This window comes from Podarcis erhardii (assembly GCF_964252035.2).
Source record: "Podarcis erhardii genome assembly, chromosome: 1".
NCBI classification, from domain to species: Eukaryota; Metazoa; Chordata; class Lepidosauria; order Squamata; family Lacertidae; genus Podarcis; species Podarcis erhardii.
Window position 1 is genome coordinate 15618433 of NC_138497.1, and position 17742 is coordinate 15636174.

Sequence of the window (17742 nt, forward strand, 5' to 3'; positions counted from 1 at the left end):
GAAGAAGAAAATATGCGAATTCTCACTGAGAATTCATTGGCGGGGGTGTGTGTGCCTGAATTCATCTCCTTTCAAGGTGCCTTTCTACAAGGCAGCAATTTGATGGTGAGGATCATTAAAAGAGAGAGACTGTTCCAAAATTCTGTGAGAATTCAGATGTAGATTCCAAGCTATTGAGTTCAGCTAGAAGTCCAGCAATGCAGGAAGCTGCCATATATTGACCCAGGCTATTGCTCCATCTAGCTCGGTACTGTGTCTATTCTGAGTGGCAGAGAACATGACACGTTTTCAGCCAGAAAGTCTTCCCCAGCCCTAGCCAGAGATATTAGCGTTTGAATGTGGGACGTTCTGCATGCAAGCAGGGGCGTAGGAAGGGGGTCGGGGGGCGGACCACCCCGGGTGTCCTCACTGAGGGGGGTGCCATTCGGTGCGCCACCTGCCCTTGACTCCCAAGCCTACCCTAAGCTGTTGGGGAATAATAATAATAATAATAATAATAATAATAATAATAATAATAATTTATTTATACCCCACCCATTTGGCTGGGCTTCCCCAGCCACTCTGGGCGGCTTCCAGCAAAATATTAAAAATGCATTAAAAGCTTCCCTAAACAGGGCTGCCTTCAGATGTCGTCTAAAAGTCTGGTAGTTGTTTGTCTCATTGACATCTGATGGGAGGGCATTCCACAGTCACCAGGCAGGTGGAGAGGTTCTTGGGCGATGCCATCCCACTCATTGCTCTCCCTTAAGGATGGGAGGGAATAGCAATGCACAAATGATACGAAATAGGCTCTAATTGCTTTAGTGCGATAGGCATTCTTTATTGAAATTCAGTGACGACACATATTCCACTACTGATGAGAAAAAGATTTGCAGACCCTTTCTGATTTTCATGAGGACCACCCAGCAATTTGATATGCTCTCCCATTTGAAAATTAAGCAGTATTTTTAAGACAAGGCGGCGTCAAAATAGCTTTGGGGGCCGATCACCAGGGAATGCTTCTGCACTGTCCCCACTGAAGTGAGCAGGATCTGTGCATTGGTGAACTGGTCTCCGCAGTGGCTGAGGCTGTTGAAACGGCAAGCAAAGTACAGGATGACAGGATAGTCTTCCTCTGACAGCTTTGATGTTAAGCACAAAGTTCCGTTTCATCATATAAAGGATTAATGTAATAGAGCTCGCTATTTTTGCTCGCCATCTCCTTCGGTGCCTCCTTCTCCTCCTCCTCCTCCACGGAGCATGCACCAGCTAAAGCCTAGAAGAGAGAGAGAGAGAGACCAGAGTGTTTAATGCGGCTGGTGCAAAATATAACTCTGGAGCTTAAATCCTTTGAAGAGAAAGTCGATCTTGTGGGTTGAGATGAATCCATATTGTCAACGCAGCACTTACGTTTCACAAAGCAATGCTCAAGGCTGTTCGTTTGCTGTGCGCATGATAACCCACTTCTGCACTTAGCAAAACTGGATATCTGGGGATATATATATATATATATATATATATATGCTTTCGTAGATTTTCACGGGTACAGGAATGCAGGTTTTGGTGTCCTCGGGTGTCTTCCCGTGTAAAAGTTGGGGTGTCTAGGCGACGTTTCGACGAGGTCTCACTCGTCATCTTCAGGCTGGTGCTTTCGGCTTCTTGTTACTGGAACAGAGCAGGATCTCAGTGTTTGAGTTCCTATAAATACTGTAGAGGGGGTGTGGTGTATAGCCTCCAATGTTCTGGGCAGAGAGGAAGTTCCCAGGCTAGTGTGCCTTTTCTTCTTTTGTTCCTTAATTACTTGAGAGATATCTTGAGTGATTTCTTGAGTGATATCCTGAGTACCACTTAGGTGGGTCATTAGGTGTGGATTAGTTGTTAAAGTCTTTGTGTCTTGACCTCTTGAACTTTGTGAAGAGTTTTCCTGAGAAGATGGCTGTACTGTACTTAGTTGTGCTCTGGCTTGGCTTCGTGTATAGGGGCGAGCTGTGGTTTTGTGGCTTGTGTCAGCCAGATCTGTGTAGGGATTGCAGGGGGGTGCAGCATCCGGAGGTGCCACCATGGATTGGCTACTGGATGGTGTCTGTAATTCATCTGTGGAGAGGGTCTGGGTTTGGGTCTGGTGTGGTTGATTGGTGTTGGCGAAATTAATTTTGCAGATTCCAAATTGCTCTTTAACACGGAACATCACCACAAGAGAATAATCATGGAAGCCATCGAGATAGAGAAACACCCTCACAACATGAACAAGCGTGACGACACATCCCGCTTGCCAGACATCTGGAAATTAGCCCTCCCCACAAAAACTGACACCAGATCCAGAGGCACACAGAACGCCAACACAGATCTGGCTGACACAAGCCATCTTCTCAGGAAAACTCTTCACAAAGTTCAAGAGGTCAAGACACAAAGACTTTAACAACTAATCCACACCTAATGACCCACCTAAGTGGTACTCAGGATATCACTCAAGAAATCACTCAAGATATCTCTCAAGTAATTAAGGAACAAAAGAAGAAAAGGCACACTAGCCTGGGAACTTCCGAGGACACCAAAACCTGCATATATATATATATATATATATATGCATGCAAAGTTGCTTATACTGCACAAAACCTTTCCCCTATCTTTGCTTTATTCTAAGGACCAAACTGCATGCTGTGTTAAGCATGCTTTTCACAATTGCACTCTTTCTTGACTTGGGGGGTTCAAACCAGAAAGCAACTGTGGTGCATGTAAATGGTTAAATCAAAGATACCTCCTGATTGCTGCTTTTTAACAAATGGGGGTGTGCTGCTGATGTGCTCAGTGTTACATGTGGTTTAGTCCTAAATCTATAGTTTGGTGGGTTTGGGGATATTCCAGCCTGGACTGCTGGAACGAAGAATGTGGAAGTGTGGTGAATTCCAAGATATTTAATATATCGTGGACAGATCTGAAAGCCTGTCTTCTCTCTTAATTCACCTTGTAAATCAACTGGTACATTCAGATGCAACCATTCTGATTTTGTTCTATTATTTCTCAATCCTGTCAAATCTACCAAATGCTTTAATTTCCCCAATGGCCTCCATTAGCGACACTTCTGGATCAGAGACCACCAGTGCTATATCATCAGCAAGCAAATTGAGTGGATAGCATTGACCGTTACATATAACGCCGTTGATTTTATTATTATTTTGAACAGCGTTTGCGAGTGGCTCCATTGCAAACATGAAAGGTAGCAGGGACAGAGGGCAGCCTTGCTTTGTACCTCTCTGTACATCTACAGAGTGGAAGAGTCGTGTACATTAACCCTAACTACTGCCTTGCTATTAGTATATAAAGGTTGTGACGCTAATAGAAAACCATCATCAAAGTTCTTTTGAGAGAGGACTAGGTACAAATAATTCCCATGCATTTTATCAAAAGCTTTATGAGCATCTAATGAAGCGATCGCACATGAATTTCTCGACAGTTTTCCGTAATAGACTGCATTCGGCATCTTACATGCAGGAACTGCTATATGCCTATGCTTAATGAAACCTGCTTGACCTGCATGGATTATACTAGGTACCTGGCTGTGACGGGCTGCCCTTCTCCCTCCTCGGGGAAAAACCCGCACACATGCTCCATGCGGCTCTTTAAAGGGAACGCTGAGCAGAGCCTCCCACCTGCATTCGCTCCATAAGACGCACACACATTTCCCCTTACTTTTTAGGAGGGGAAAAGTGCGTCTTATGGAGCGAAAAATACGGTAATATATTTGCCAATCTATTAGCTAAAATACCAGAAAATATTTTAGCATCTTGCCCAGTGACTGAAATGAGTCTATAGGATTCTGGAGTCTCTGAATCAGGAGAAAGGGGGTGGTTGGGGGGAAGCCTCCGGGTGCACAGAAGGATCTTTGTTGAGCACTTGGAATATAAATCCTCCTTTCTTCTCCTGCCTTAACAATTTCATTATTTATTTCTACATTGCCATGAAATGTGCATTGCACCATACGAGGGGGCTGATCCCTGCCCTGAGGGGGGTTACTATCTAACCACCCCCCACCCTGCTGCCATTTAAAAGAATCCCCTGGCTTTACTGCAAGCTACGCTATGAACATAAGCTGCAACTGGGCATTCATGCAGCTTCATAGCCGTTCATTTTTGGGATCCATTGACTTGCACAGCAGACTTCTCTCTGTGCTAAGATGATGCAGAAGGAGCTACTGTTGCAAGATGATGATTTACATAAAGATGGAATTATTACCACTGGGTCACATGGTGTGTCGAAAATGGGATTATCAAACCCCTTGTCGGCTGCTTCTCCTGAAGGATCCAGGTCCCTTTTTCGGCTCCACAAGGAGGTAAAATGAACGGACGCGAGAGATCTGTAGAAGGAGAAATGACTGGAAATCAGCACAAACAGCAGCCATGAAATACTATGATTCTGTGTTGATCTCATAAGAGGTTTCATTTGGAGGCCCTGAACTCAGGGAATGGTCAAAGATTTAAGCTATGCACCATCACTGAACACTGGCCGAAGGAAGGTGGACAGTCAGAGACGAGAGGCTTCTTGAGGCCAGCGGTTTGAATCCCCGCAACAGAGTGAGTTCCTGTTGCTCTGTCCCAGCTCCTGCCAACCTTGCAGTTCGAAAGCACACCAGTGCAAGTAGATAAATAGGTACCACTGTGGCAGGAAGGTAAACGGCATTTCCGTGTGCTCTGGTTTCCGTCACGGTGTTCTGTTGTGCCAGAAGCGGTTTAGTCCTGCTGGCTACATGACCCAGAAAGCTGTCTGTGGACAAACTCCCTCAGCCTGAAAGCGAGATGGACGCCACAACCCCATTGTCACCTCTGAATGGACTTAACCGTTTAGGGGTCCTTTACCTTTACCTTACCTCTTGATCACCAGTAGGCCAACAGAGGTCATGTGAGAAGTCTTGACCCTTCCACTTCCCCTACAAAAGAACTCCTTCCCTGGCAAGCTTGCCCTGTCCTAACCCCTGCCTCTTGCATCTGCTTCACCTTTACTGCACCTGATCATGCCACCCTCATGTCAAGTTGCTTCTTGGCTATTGCTCCCCCCCCCCCCCCGCAAGGCTCTGTAGACCTGACGATTCACAGTGCTAGAGAAGAAACTAAAAAAAATATTTTTTTTAGATTCTTCTCCCGTTAGATTCACAAAATGTTTAGGGGTATGTGTACCCTTGCGCAACCCCCTCCCCCCCAAAAAGCACTGGGTGTATATATAGTGTGTATGTTTGAACAAGTGACCATGAAACTGAAACACCATTGATGACGACAGTCGCATAACTTACATGATTGCTTAACCTGGGATCAGGAGAAATGAGTCAAGAGACCCTTGTCTTGTCTCGAGTTGTTGACCATTTCAAACTCAATCCACCCTCTTACTCACCACCTGATTATAGTCACAAACCAACAGGCTGTAGCAGTGGCGTAGCGTGGGGGGTGCAGGGGGGCCGGCCGCACCGGGCGCAACATCGGGGGGGGGGGGCGCTCACCGCCTCCGGAGTCACCGAAGAGCCTCGGGCGCAGGCTGTAGCAGAGCCCCATGTCTCGCGGAACCGACGAGCTGTGCGCGCGTCCAGGCTGAAGGCGTCTGGCAGGCAGTGGCTCTCAGCGCTCACCGCGGTCCCTGCGCGTCAGGGCTGCGGAGGGTGTGCCAGGCAGCCCCTCCTCACAGCCCCGCCGCCGCCGCCGCTGCAGCTGCTGGGCCATGTTGCATTTTCCTCGCCTCTCTGCCCTCCTCCTCTGGGCAAGCAGCGTCGTTTGGGCGGCAGCGCCAGCGGCAACTCGCCTCAGATCACCTGACACGGACCCGCTGCTGCTGTGGCTACCTTACCGTAAATACCCCAGCCCAGGCAGCAGCAAGAAGAAGCTGGCAGCGGCGGCAGGTTAGGGGTTAGGGGCGCAAATTACTTGCCTTGCCCCGGGTTAGGGGGCGCAAATTACTTGCCTTGCCCCGGGTGCTGACAACCCACGCTACGCCTAGCCGCTGGGCTGTAGTGACTTCAATGAACATTTTCCCAGGACAACCGATAATGCAAATAGGCACAGAACAGGAAGGTTCCTTGCCTGGTTGCTCTGATCCTCTATTTACAAAAAGATTTCCTCCAAACACCTCCTGCCTTTAAAAAAAAAGGAGGGAGAGGGGGAGAGAGAGGACATTTTGTCTCAAGAGAAAACCCAGTTTCCAAATCCACACCACAGGGAAATGCATGCTATATTCTCAGCAACGGAAGTTTGGAGTTTTATTTAGAAATTAAACGAAGCTCCTGTTTTATTGCTGGGAAATGCTAATCAGCTTGACACTAGCAAGGAAAACAAGCAAGGCCCAGGAGCTTTGCTGCCTGGTGTGTGTGTGTGGGGGGGGGGCGAACGGCTAGCACTAATGAACAGGAACAGCCCAAGCGCACAGAGCATGGCGCATTGGTTTGCCAGCTGGTGGAACACACCGAGAACGGAGATTACCCCTGAGAGCGCATAGAAGGAGCATTTGGGACTTCAGCTGGAAGCTTGCCAAGGGCACGCACGCACCATGACCAACCACTACGCCCACTGGATATCTGCAGCATGTGATTATATAGTCTACTGAAACGGCAGAATGGCGATGAGCAAGCGGGTCAGTCTAGGGCAGCGGAAAGGGCTGCCTGGCAAGCTCTCTCCACCCACCCGCCTCCTGCCTATAGCATAGGCATAGGAAGATCTGGGGTCTGTCAATGGTTAGCATGTCTACTCTGCATGTAGGAGGTCCCAGGTTCAATCTGAGTTATCTCCAGGGAAAGGAGAGATCCCTGCCTGAGATCCTGGAGAGCCACTGCCCATGTAGACAATACTGAGTTGTGCAGAAGCTGCGAAAAGGGGTCCAATTCCATGCTACAGATGGTTAGGAAAGGACGGAAAGCAAAACTCCCTGGAAAATGAGCGAGGTCCCAAGCAAAGAAGAATGGCAACATAAACTGATGGAATATGTAGAGCTTGCAGATTTAACATGGAATAAGAGAACAAGAATATCAACAACCTCAGATAAGCAGATGACACAACCTTGATGGCAGAAAGTGAGGAGGAATTAAAGAACCTTTTAATGAGGGTGAAAGATGAGAGCGCAAAATATGGTCTGAAGCTCAACATCAAAAAAACGAAGATCATGGCCACTGGTCCCATCACCTCCTGGCAAATAGAAGGGGAAGAAGTAGAGGCAGTGAGAGATTTTACTTTCTTGGGCTCCATGATCACTGCAGATGGTGACAGCAGCCACGAAATTAAAAGACGCCTGCTCCTTGTGAGAAAGGCGATGGCAAACCTAGACAGCATCTTACAAAGCAGAGACATCACCTTGCCAACAAAGGTCCGTATAGTTAAAGCTATGGTTTTCCCAGTAGTGATGTATGGAAGTGAGAGCTGGACCATAAAGAAGGCTGATCGCCGAAGAATTGATGCTTTTGAATTCTGCTGCTGGAGGAGACTCTTGAGAGTCCCATGGACTGCAAGAAGATCAAACCTATCCATTCTGAAGGAAATCAGCCCTGAGTGCTCACTGGAAGGACAGATCCTGAAGCTGAGGCTCCAGTACTTTGGCTACCTCATGAGAAGAGAAGACTCCCTGGAAAAGACCCTGATGTTGGGAAAGATTGAGGGCACAAGGAGAAGGGAACGACAGAGGACAAGATGGTTGGACAGTGTTCTCGAAGATACCAGCATGAGTTTGACCAAACTGCGGGAGGCAGTGGAAGACAGGAGTGCCTGGCGTGCTCTGGTCCATGGGATCACGAAGAGTCGGACACGACTAAACGACTAAACAACAACAACAACAAAGAGAACAAGAATGTACAGTGGTACCTCAGGTTGCATACGCTTCAGGTTACATATACTTCAGGTTACAGACTCCGCTAACCCAGAAATAGTGCTTCAAGTTAAGAACTTTGCTTCAGGATAAGAACAGAAATCAGGCTCCAGCGGCGCGGTGGCAGCAGGAGGCCCCATTAGCTAAAGTGGTGCTTCAGGTTAAAAACAGTTTCAGGTTAAGAACGGACCTCCGGAACAAATTAAGTACTTAACCCGAGGTACCACTGTATGTTCAAAGAAGACTGGAAAATGTTTACTGAATATATGGGTGAAAATTGTGTTCCATTTAAAAATGCTGGCAGCATTAAGACAAATTCAACAGTGTAAATAAGTTTTGGTGGATATAACAATGGATTATGGAATGGTTTAATTCATGCAAAATATGCAGGGATGTATGGTATGCAATTAAGCCGGAATTAAGATCGCCGGAAGAAATATCAACAACCTCAGATATGCAGATGAGAGTAAAATATAGCCTGAAGCTCAACATCAAAAAACTAAGATCATGTGCACTGGGCCCATCACCTCCAGGCAAATAGAAGGGGAAGAAATGGAGGCAGTGAGAGATTTTACTTTCTTGGGTTTCATGATCACTGCAGATGGTGACAGCAGTCATGAAATTAAAAGATGCCTGCTTTTTGGGAGAAAAGTTATGGAAAACCTAGACAGCATCTTAAAAAGCAGAGAAAAAGGTCCGTATAGTTAAAGCTATGGTTTTCCCAGTAGTGATGTATGGAAGTGAGAGCTGGACCATAAAGAAGGCTGGTTGCCAAAGAATTGATGCTTTTGAATTATGGTGCTGGAGGAGACTCTTGAGAGTCCCATGGACTGCAAGAAGATCAAACCTATCCATTCTGAAGGAAATTGGCCCCCTCATGAGAAGAGAAGACTCCCTGGAAAAGACCCTGATGTTGGGAAAGATTGAGGGCACAAGGAGAAGGGGACAACAGAGGACGAGATGGTTGGACAGTGTTCTCGAAGCTACCAGCATGAGTTTGACCAAACTGCAGGAGGCAGTGGAAGACAGGAGTGCCTGGCGTGCTCTGGTCCATGGAGTCACGAAGAGTCAGACACAACTAAACAACTAAAGAACAACATGGTTTGCAAAATGAACCATGGAAAGAGAAGAAGGGAAGTCATTGATTTAAGGTTGTTTAAATAAATATTTTGAAATGTAAATTTGAAAATTTAATTATATATGCGCAAAACTGCCAATGCCAGAATACAGTAGTGCCCCGCAAGACGAACGCCTCGCAAGACGGAAAACCCGCTAGACGAAAGGGTTTTCCGTTTTGGAGGCGCTTCGCAAAACGAATTTCGCTATGGGCTTGCTTCGCAAGACGAAATGTCTTGCGAGTTCCTGCGGGTTTTTCCCCCTTTCCCCCCCCTTTTCCTAAGCCGCTAAACCGCTTATCAGCTGATCTGCTGATAAGCCGCTTATCAGCTGATCCGCTAAAAGCCGCTAAACCGCTAATAGCACTAATCCGCTAAGCTGTCAATGGGCTTGCTTCGCAAGATGAAAAAACCGCTATACGAAGAGCCTCATGGAACGGATTAATTTCGTCTCGCGAGGTACCACTGTACCATTATAGAGATCCATGTGTGATCACACTTGGAATACTGTGTATAGTTCTGGTCAACTCAGTGAGGATATTGCAGAGCTGGAAGAGGTTCGCAAAAGAGCAGCAGCAGCAGCAACAACAACAACAATAATAATGTTTCTTATTTGTACCCCACCCATTTGACTGGGTTTCCCCAGCCACTCTGGGGTTGGAGTAACTTCCCTATGAGGAATGTTATACCGTTTGGGAATTTTTAGTTTAGAAGTCTTGTAGTTTGAAATTCTTCCTGACAGTAAGAGCTGTTCGACAGTGGAATTTGCTGCCAAGGAGTGTGGTGGAGTCTCCTTCTTTGGAGGTCTTTAAGCAGAGGCTTGACAACCATATGTCAGGACTGCTCTGATGGTGTTTCCTGCTTGGCAGGGGGTTGGACTCGATGGCCCTTGTGGTCTCTTCCAACTCTATGATTCTATGATTCTAAGGCTCCCCTCTCCCCTGGTCTCCCAGGACCAGAAGAAGTATGAAGAGGGAGAAGCAGAGACAGGCACACTGGCATAGTCTCAGATGACTTGGGAAGGACTCAGGGGAAGAAGATACTTCGGCAGCTCAGGGAAGGCAAGGATCTTCGGCCTCCACAACTCCTCATAGGGGCAAGACTTATGAATAAGAGTTGCTGAACTCGTTAGGCCTGACACTCCTGAGCAGGCCTTGTTTCTTCACTTAGTCCTTGTGATTTATTGCTGGCTCACCCCTGACACAAGGCCAGCTCCATGGGAGTTTTTGTTTTCATACTGAATGATGAACTTTCGTACCAACACGGGAGAGCAACAGATGTGATGATTGCTGGAGAATGCTGGCCACTACTTTGCATTGTGTGTCTGGGTGGGCCTGAGAACCTATCAAAACCTAGCATGCCAAGGGGCAAAATTCCAACCTCGCCTTCTTCCTGCCATGCTTGTTTTCTGCATGCAAAGATTTTTTTAAAAAAATAAAAAATTGCAGAGGAGCATTTATATGTGCTCTCCCATGGTACATACGGTTCCCGAAATACCATACCACATACTGAATATGTAGCCCAGTCCTGTTACCTTAAGGTCCCTTTTCTGTAGAGTAGCAGAACAGCTCCCAAGAGCAGCAAGACAAGGAACAGAACAACGACTGTCCCAGCAATTGTAGCACCAGCCTCATGAGTACTCCGGTTACTGCCAGTGGCTGCATGCAGGGTCCTTACCGCAATACCAAACGGCACTCCTGCAAAAGCCAAACAAAATGTTACCGCCCTGATGAGGTGTCCAATTAGTTTGCATGGAGCTTCAACCAGCTTCCTTTCACAGTACTTTAGTACATCTTTCCCCCATGAGAATGAAGTTGCCCAATTTGGGAAGGATCTCAGCTTCAATCTTTGGCATCCCCAGAGTTGACAATATGAGGCTGGGTGGACCAATGGTCTAAGGCAGGGGCCAGCAAACTTTTTTAGCAGGGGCCCGGTCCACTGTCCCTCAGACCTTGTGGGGGGCTGGACTATATTTTTTTTGGGGGGGGGGATTGAATGAATTCCTATGCCCCACAAATAACCCAGAGATGCATTTTAAATAAAAGGACACATTCTACTCATGTAAAAAGATGCTGATTCCTGGACGGTTCGTGGGCTGGATTTAGAACGCGACTGGGCCGCATACGGCTCTCGGGACTTAGTTTGCCTACCCATGGTCTAAGGCAGTTGCTCCCTGTGTTTTTAGGTCCCAAAACCCAGCTGTGTGTAAATGATGTGGAGGCAAGGCAAAACTGAGAAGCGATGCTTGACAAATCCACTGCACAGTCCATTTGAAGCAGTGCCTCGAGTAATATTTTATGTATTGCCTCTGGCATGCTCAGCTTTGCATGAGCAAACCCAGAGTCAGGAAATGCTCCTATGCACATACAGCTGTTGTGGTGGTCTCTCAGTGTATGGCCTTGAAGGAGATGTGCAGAAGGCTGTCTCAAAACAAACCAGAATATTTTGTTCGTCACACCTAGTATTGCTCAGATAAAGAGCACTGGGCTAGATTTGACCTGCTACAAGGCAGCCTGTGATGGCCTGGGAATCCTATTCAGAGGCTGAACCTGAGGAATCCCAGCCTGCACTGGAGTCCCCGCCTCCAGGACTAGCTGAGCTGGGGCAGCGGCTTGAACCTGAAGGGCCCTCACCTGTGCCAGATCCTCAGGAGCAGACACCAGCTGAATCCGCTCTGGCTCCGGAGGTGATCGAGGATCCATTGCCTGCAGGTGCTCCTCTCCCAGCCCTGTCAGGGGAAGCTGAGGTTGCCTCTGGGTCCAGTGACCCTCCAGCCTCTCCGGAACTGCAGAGGCTCAGGGCAGAGAGGCAGAGGGAACTAAGTTCCCGCAGGAGGAGTGCTCGCCTCCAGGCCAGGAGAGGCAAGTCACCTGTGGACCGGGGCCGCCCCAGGCCTCAGAGGAGATAAAGGCCAGTCAGCCCAGTCCCAGGTTGCGGGAGCAACATCGTTGGTTACCTGGTCCTGCCAGCACCCTGTCCTGCTCTTCCAGAGTTCCTGACCACGCCCGGCTTCTTGCCTTGGACCCCGCTTTGCCCTTGACGGACAGCCTCCAGACCCTCGACCCAGAACCGGACCCAGACCATGCCGCACGGTAACCCCCCCAACCCGGGACCAGCACACAGCCACTCACCCAGATCTTTGGCAAAAGGACTTTCCCATCACCTGTTACCTGATGCTTTAACCTGGAGACGCCAGGGATTGATCCTGAGACCTCCTGCTATAACCCCTCCACAACTATGGTGGATAAACCCAATTTGGTTAGCATTTTACCTAATTCACACTTCCTGTAACAATGTCTGAACCGAAACACAGCCATGCTTCAAGATTCACACATCTCTGAATGTCATGATGCAGTTCCCTGATCAAATAATGTGTACTAAAATGTGTATATTAGGGGACAGTGTGCCCAAAAAACCCCAAACCCCAAACATAGACTAGCTAAAAATCACACACGCAATGCATTATTTTAGGGGAAACTGCTTGCAAAAATGGTTATGCAACCAAAACGATATTCCAAAGGAGAAATTCACACCTGGTGGGTTTTCATGAGGAAACAAACAAGGGTTCTTTTGTGAAGTGCGGCCTGTGTTTTAATAGAGAGACATGAAGGGACAGAAACATGATAATAGCATGGAACCATTTTCCTGCAGTGAGTTCTCTCTCCTGGCTTGTAATACATGTAAAGGGTCACTTCTGTTTTGCTCATTTCATACCTCGGCCCAGTATACTTGAAGGAGCATCTCCACCACCATCACTCAGCCTGGACACTGAGGTCCTCTTCTGAGGGTCTTCTGGTGGTTCCCTCACTGTGAAAAGTGAGGTTACAGGGAACGAGGTAGAGGGCCTTCTCGGCAGTGACGCCCTCCCTGTGGAATGCCCTCTCAGCAGAGGCCAAGGAGATAAAGAACTACACAACTTCTAGAAGACATCTGAAGGCAGTCCAGTATCAGGAAATTTTTTATGTTTATATTTTACTATGTTTTTATATGTACTGTAAGCCGGCCAGAGTGGCTGAGGAAACCCAGCCAGATTGGTGGGGTATAAATAACAAAATTGTTATTATAAATTATTATTGTAAGTCATGCAGAAATGTGGAAAACTGAACTTGAGAGAATCTGAAAGCCACAAATCCGCACATCCCTGCCACACCATCAAGGCACAGATTGCTGCCTACGGCAAAATGCTTTACCCTAGTGTTGGAGGCTTCACACAAGACCAACGGAACCAGGATCTGAAGCAGCAAGGGGCTGGCAAGCCTTACCATGCTCTGCTATATCCTTCACGATGCCCTGGGCCAGTTGCTCGGCTTGAGTCCCCGTCTCAGATCCGGTCCTGTTGTCGACCAGTACAATCTGGATGAACGAGGCTGAGCTACGCGTTCCCAGGTAAGTCTGCCGCTCACGCACCTTTGACACGGCCGCCTGAATTCCTGCATTCTTGGGCTTTGCAAAACACAAACAACACACGGAACACAGTCACCATATCTGCTGTGGTGTACCCGGTAGAATCTCTGTACAGTGGGACCTGAGTTTTCAAACAGCTTAGTTCACGAACAACTTGGAACCCAAACGCTGCAAAACTGGAAGTAGATGTTCCAGTTTTCAAACCCTTTTTCGGAAGCTGAACGTGCTCCATTTTGAGTCCCCCTTATGTTTCCTGATAATTTGTGTCCCCCCATTGTAATTCAAGCCTTCCATTTCCAATTACAGTGTTCTGAGGTGATATTTGGAGATTATATTTGGTGCTTTTGTTTTTGCTATTTATTTTGTGTTTTTTGTTTTGAGACTTTTTCAGTTAATTTGATTTCGTGACTGCGTGGATTCCAGTTCAGCTACTGATTGATTGATTGTGAGACTGTGAAAATGGATAAAAGCCCCCCATCCAAACAATGACTATCATCAGTGCAGGTAAAAAAAAATTAATTTTATTTTTTATCATCTACAATACTGTTTTATTTTATAGTACAGTGAATTGATTATTGCTTTCATTTTATGGATCAGTGGTCTTATTAGATAGTAAAATTCATGTTAAATTGCTGTTTTAGGGGTTGTTTTTAAAAGTCTGCAATCTGTTTTGCATTACTTTCTATGGGAAAGCGTGCCTTGGTTTTGGAACGCTTTGGTTTTGGAGCAGACTTCCGGAAAGGATTAAGTTTGAGAACCAAGGTACCACTGTAATAGGAAGGCAGTGGTCTACTTGCCCCTCCATTGTCTTCTTCCCTGACTGGCCACATTCACCAGTCTTGGACAAAGGTCTTTCCCAGCGAGTTTAATTGGAGGTGGCAAGAGATGAACTCAGGAATTGTTTGGCACGGAAAGCAAGTATCACCCCATCTCAGCTGCTCCTCATCTCAGGAATGATGGGTATTGGATTAAGTCCCATACCTAAACCTTCACCACACAGTCATAAAGTTGGCAGAGGCATAAAAGCTCTGCTGAACTAGGAAGTCCACTACTGAAAATGTGTTCATTGTGCATCTGCTTAAAAATGGAGGAATTTCCACCACCTTCTCAAATAGTCTATTCCACTATTGAACATCCTCACCCCTTTACTTGTAGTTTTGGGTCTTGTGCTCCAGAGGAGCAGAAATGATATATTCCTGCATCTTCTATGTCACAGCCCTTCAGATATTTGTAGATGGCCATCACATCACCTCTTAATCATCTCCTCGCCAGGTTAAATATACCCAGGTCCTTCAGCTGTGGTTTCCTAGCCATCTCTTTCCTCCTCTAAGACACCTTCCAATATCCTTCTTAAACTGGGCTGCCCAGAACTGGACACACAGGACTCCAGGTGAGGGTGGTCCAAATATAGAACGGATTCTTGCAATCTGGACACTGCAAGAAATGCACTAGTCTTTTTAGCCCTTTAATGTGTCGTTGAAGCTGATAATCATATTGTCCGCATGTTGGCAGGCCGTGATGAGACATTTCTGTACCCTTACCCATTGCCTTTCAGCAAAACAAATAATTGCAGTTGTAGAATACTACATTGCCTCTTGCCTTCCATCTGAAAAGCAAGAAGCATGGCTGGTTGCCCTCATATCAAAAGCAGCAGCTCTCCTTCCCCAGCCTCTGCAGCAGGAGCTGGGAAACCTTTTCAGCTGAAGGGCTGCATTCCATCATGGACAACATTCTGGGGGCCACGTGTCAGAGGTGGGAAGAGCCAGGGGGGAAAGTGGGCAGAGAAACCAATATAAATTTTAATATTTTTAAGGTAGCCTAGTAGTTTCTACATGCATTCACACAACCCTCTCTAACCTCCATCCAGACAAGCAAGACCCGATCAGAGCTCAAGGACACATTCCAGCCAGGCAAAAACACTTGGGAAGGATGCAATGCAAGGCTGGTGAGGGGTGTGGCCTGGGAAAGAGGTGTGGCCTGAGTGGAGAGGGTGTGGCCTGGGAAAGAGGTGCGGCCTATGGGGAGAGGGTGTGGCCTGGGAAAGAGGTGTGGCCTGAGGGGAGAGGGTGTGGCCTGGGAAAGAGGTGCGGCCTATGGGGAGAGGGTGTGGCCTGGGAAAGAGGTGTGGCCTGAGGGGAGAGGGTGTGGCCTGGGAAAGAGGCGTGACCCGAGGGGAGATGGTGTGGCCTCGGAAATATTATCCCCTATTATTATATCTGAGATGGATTCTCGATGTTTGCTAATTGCTTATCTTTAGCTATATTTTGAAGCTGTTATAGGATGACAATGTGACTTCCGTTGTATGTTTTGTCATTTCTGTGTCCTGAGGGTACTGTTGACGGGTAATATACAAAGTCAGTCAGAACCAACCATTGTGGGTCAGCTGGGGCAGTTAGCTGGACACATATCAGTCAGTTGCATATGACTCTGGCCTCCAAACTGTCTCTTCCCATTCTCAAGTTGTTGTTTTCTAGTGGCAATACTGATTTCTCCCAGGTGGACTGAGGGCCTCCAGCCCCACTTAAACCATGTGCAGCTCTAAGAACAACATACCAAACTGAGAAATGTGTGGAGTATTCTGTTCTGATACACCTCGATCTCAAAACCAGCAGAATAGTCCAAGGAAATGATGGCTCCTGCAGTTTTTTATATAAAAAAAGAAAGAAGGCAAGAAAACATAACCATTGTTTTAGCAATTGCTATGCACCTCCTACCTATAGGTGGCCATTCATAGCTCTAGCAGCTGAGTTGGTCGCTGCAGGGTGGTGCATGTTTTTAGATGACCCTGTGAATCCCAGAACAATCCTACAATCCTAATTGGCACTTCTAGATCGTTGGATACAGTAAGCCAGCAACTTACACAGGGGTTATGTTCCGGGGACTGCACCTAAAGCCCAAATTGTGTACGCAGTGGTACCTCTGGTTACGAACTCAATCCATTCCGGAGGTCCGTTTGTAACCCGAAACCGCTCGTAACATGAGGCGCGCTTTCAGTAATGGAGCCTCGCGCTGCTGCCGCGCTGCTGGCACGCGACTTCCGCTTGCATCCCGGGGCGAAAGTCGCAACCGGGTTAGCAGAGCTCGAAACCCACAGTGTTTGCAAGGGGGACGGTACATAACACAAGGTTCCACTGTAGTCAAGACACATTGGGTCCAGTGGCAGGTGGGATTGCCAAAGCCTTTCCTCCCCCCCCCCCCAGATGTGTGCCCTTTTCAGCACCATTTTTAATTATATTTCCCCAAAACGCATAAAACTGAATGTGCACAAGTTAAATATGTGTAAACTGCAAGCTTAAGCCCAGCAGAGGGCAGGGTTGAGGCTAACAGACAGTCAGGGAAAATACACATTCTGGCCAAATTCCCCCTCTCCCCACCCTCTCTCTTTCTCACGATGCAGCCATGATTTAACCAACTCCCACCTTGTAGACTTAGAATCCAATTCCATCCTCGTAATGTTGAAGAAACTGCAAGAACCTTTTCTTCATTACCAATGGGACTTCTGTGTGTGTGATGTGTGAATGTGGCAGAACGGGGGCTGGTGGGACCGGTAGCTCCACCTCTCTAGCTTTTAACTCTGCTATATACACCAATCTTATTTTTAAAACCCAAGGTAGACTTCCTGGGGCCTGGAGTACCCTTGGCCCTGTAGCAGGTAGCATATCTCACTTGCTGCAGTTCTTAACTCTTCTGCAATTCTCTATAGTTTACCAGTGAGCCAGTGTAGTGTAGTGGTTAAGAGCAGTCAGCGGCGTAGCGTGGGTTGTCAGCACCCGGGGCAAGGCAAGTAATTTGCGCCCCTAACCCCTAACCTGCCGCCGCTGCCAGCTTCTTCTTGCTGCTGCCTGGGCTGGGGTATTTACGGTAAGGTAGCCACGGCGGCGGCGGCGAGTCCGTGTCAGGTGATCTGAGGCGAGTTGCCACTGGCGCTGCCGTCCAAACGACGCCGCTTGCCCGGAGGAGGAGGGCAGAGAGGCGAGGAAAATGCAACATGGCCAAGCAGCTGCAGCGGCGGGGCTGTGAGGAGGGGCTGCCTGGCGCACCCTCCGTGGCCCTGACGCGCGGGGACCGTGGCGAGCGCTGAGAGCCGCTGCCTGCCGGACGCCTTCAGCCCAGACGCGCACACAGCTCATCGGTTCCGCGAGACATGGGGCTCTGCTACAGCCTGCGCCCGGGCTCTTTGGTGACTCTGGAGGCGGCGAGCGCCCCCCCCCAGATGTTGCGCCTGGTGCGGCCGGCCCCCCCTGCACCCCCCACACTACGCCACTGAGAGCGGTGGACTTGTAATCTGGTGAACCAGGTTCGCTTCCTTGCTCCTCCACATGCAGCTGCTGGGTGACCTTGGGCTAGTCACACTTCTCTGAAGTCTCTCAGCCTCACTCACCTCACAGAGTGTTTGTTGTGGGGGAGAAGGGGC

The 17742-nt window shown here is 48.0% G+C and overlaps 1 protein-coding gene across 3 annotated transcripts in view; it reads right to left on the bottom strand.

Annotated features, from left to right (window-relative positions):
* Positions 1–815: 815 nt before the first annotated feature.
* AMN (amnion associated transmembrane protein) overlaps positions 816–17742 on the bottom strand; it is an 85385-nt gene continuing 68458 nt past the window's right edge. For 2 of the 3 annotated variants that reach the window (XM_081862864.1, XM_081862863.1), the window contains exons 8-12: positions 15882–15964; positions 13187–13367; positions 10459–10621; positions 4213–4333; positions 816–1255 (exon numbers count right to left, since the gene is read on the bottom strand). In XM_081862864.1, coding sequence (XP_081718990.1) covers positions 1130–1255; positions 4213–4333; positions 10459–10621; positions 13187–13367; positions 15882–15964 — 674 coding nt within the window. In that variant the 3' untranslated portion in view covers positions 816–1129. The remainder of the gene's footprint in view (positions 1256–4212; positions 4334–10458; positions 10622–13186; positions 13368–15881; positions 15965–17742) is intronic. The other variant, XM_081862865.1, reaches the window with a different exon arrangement.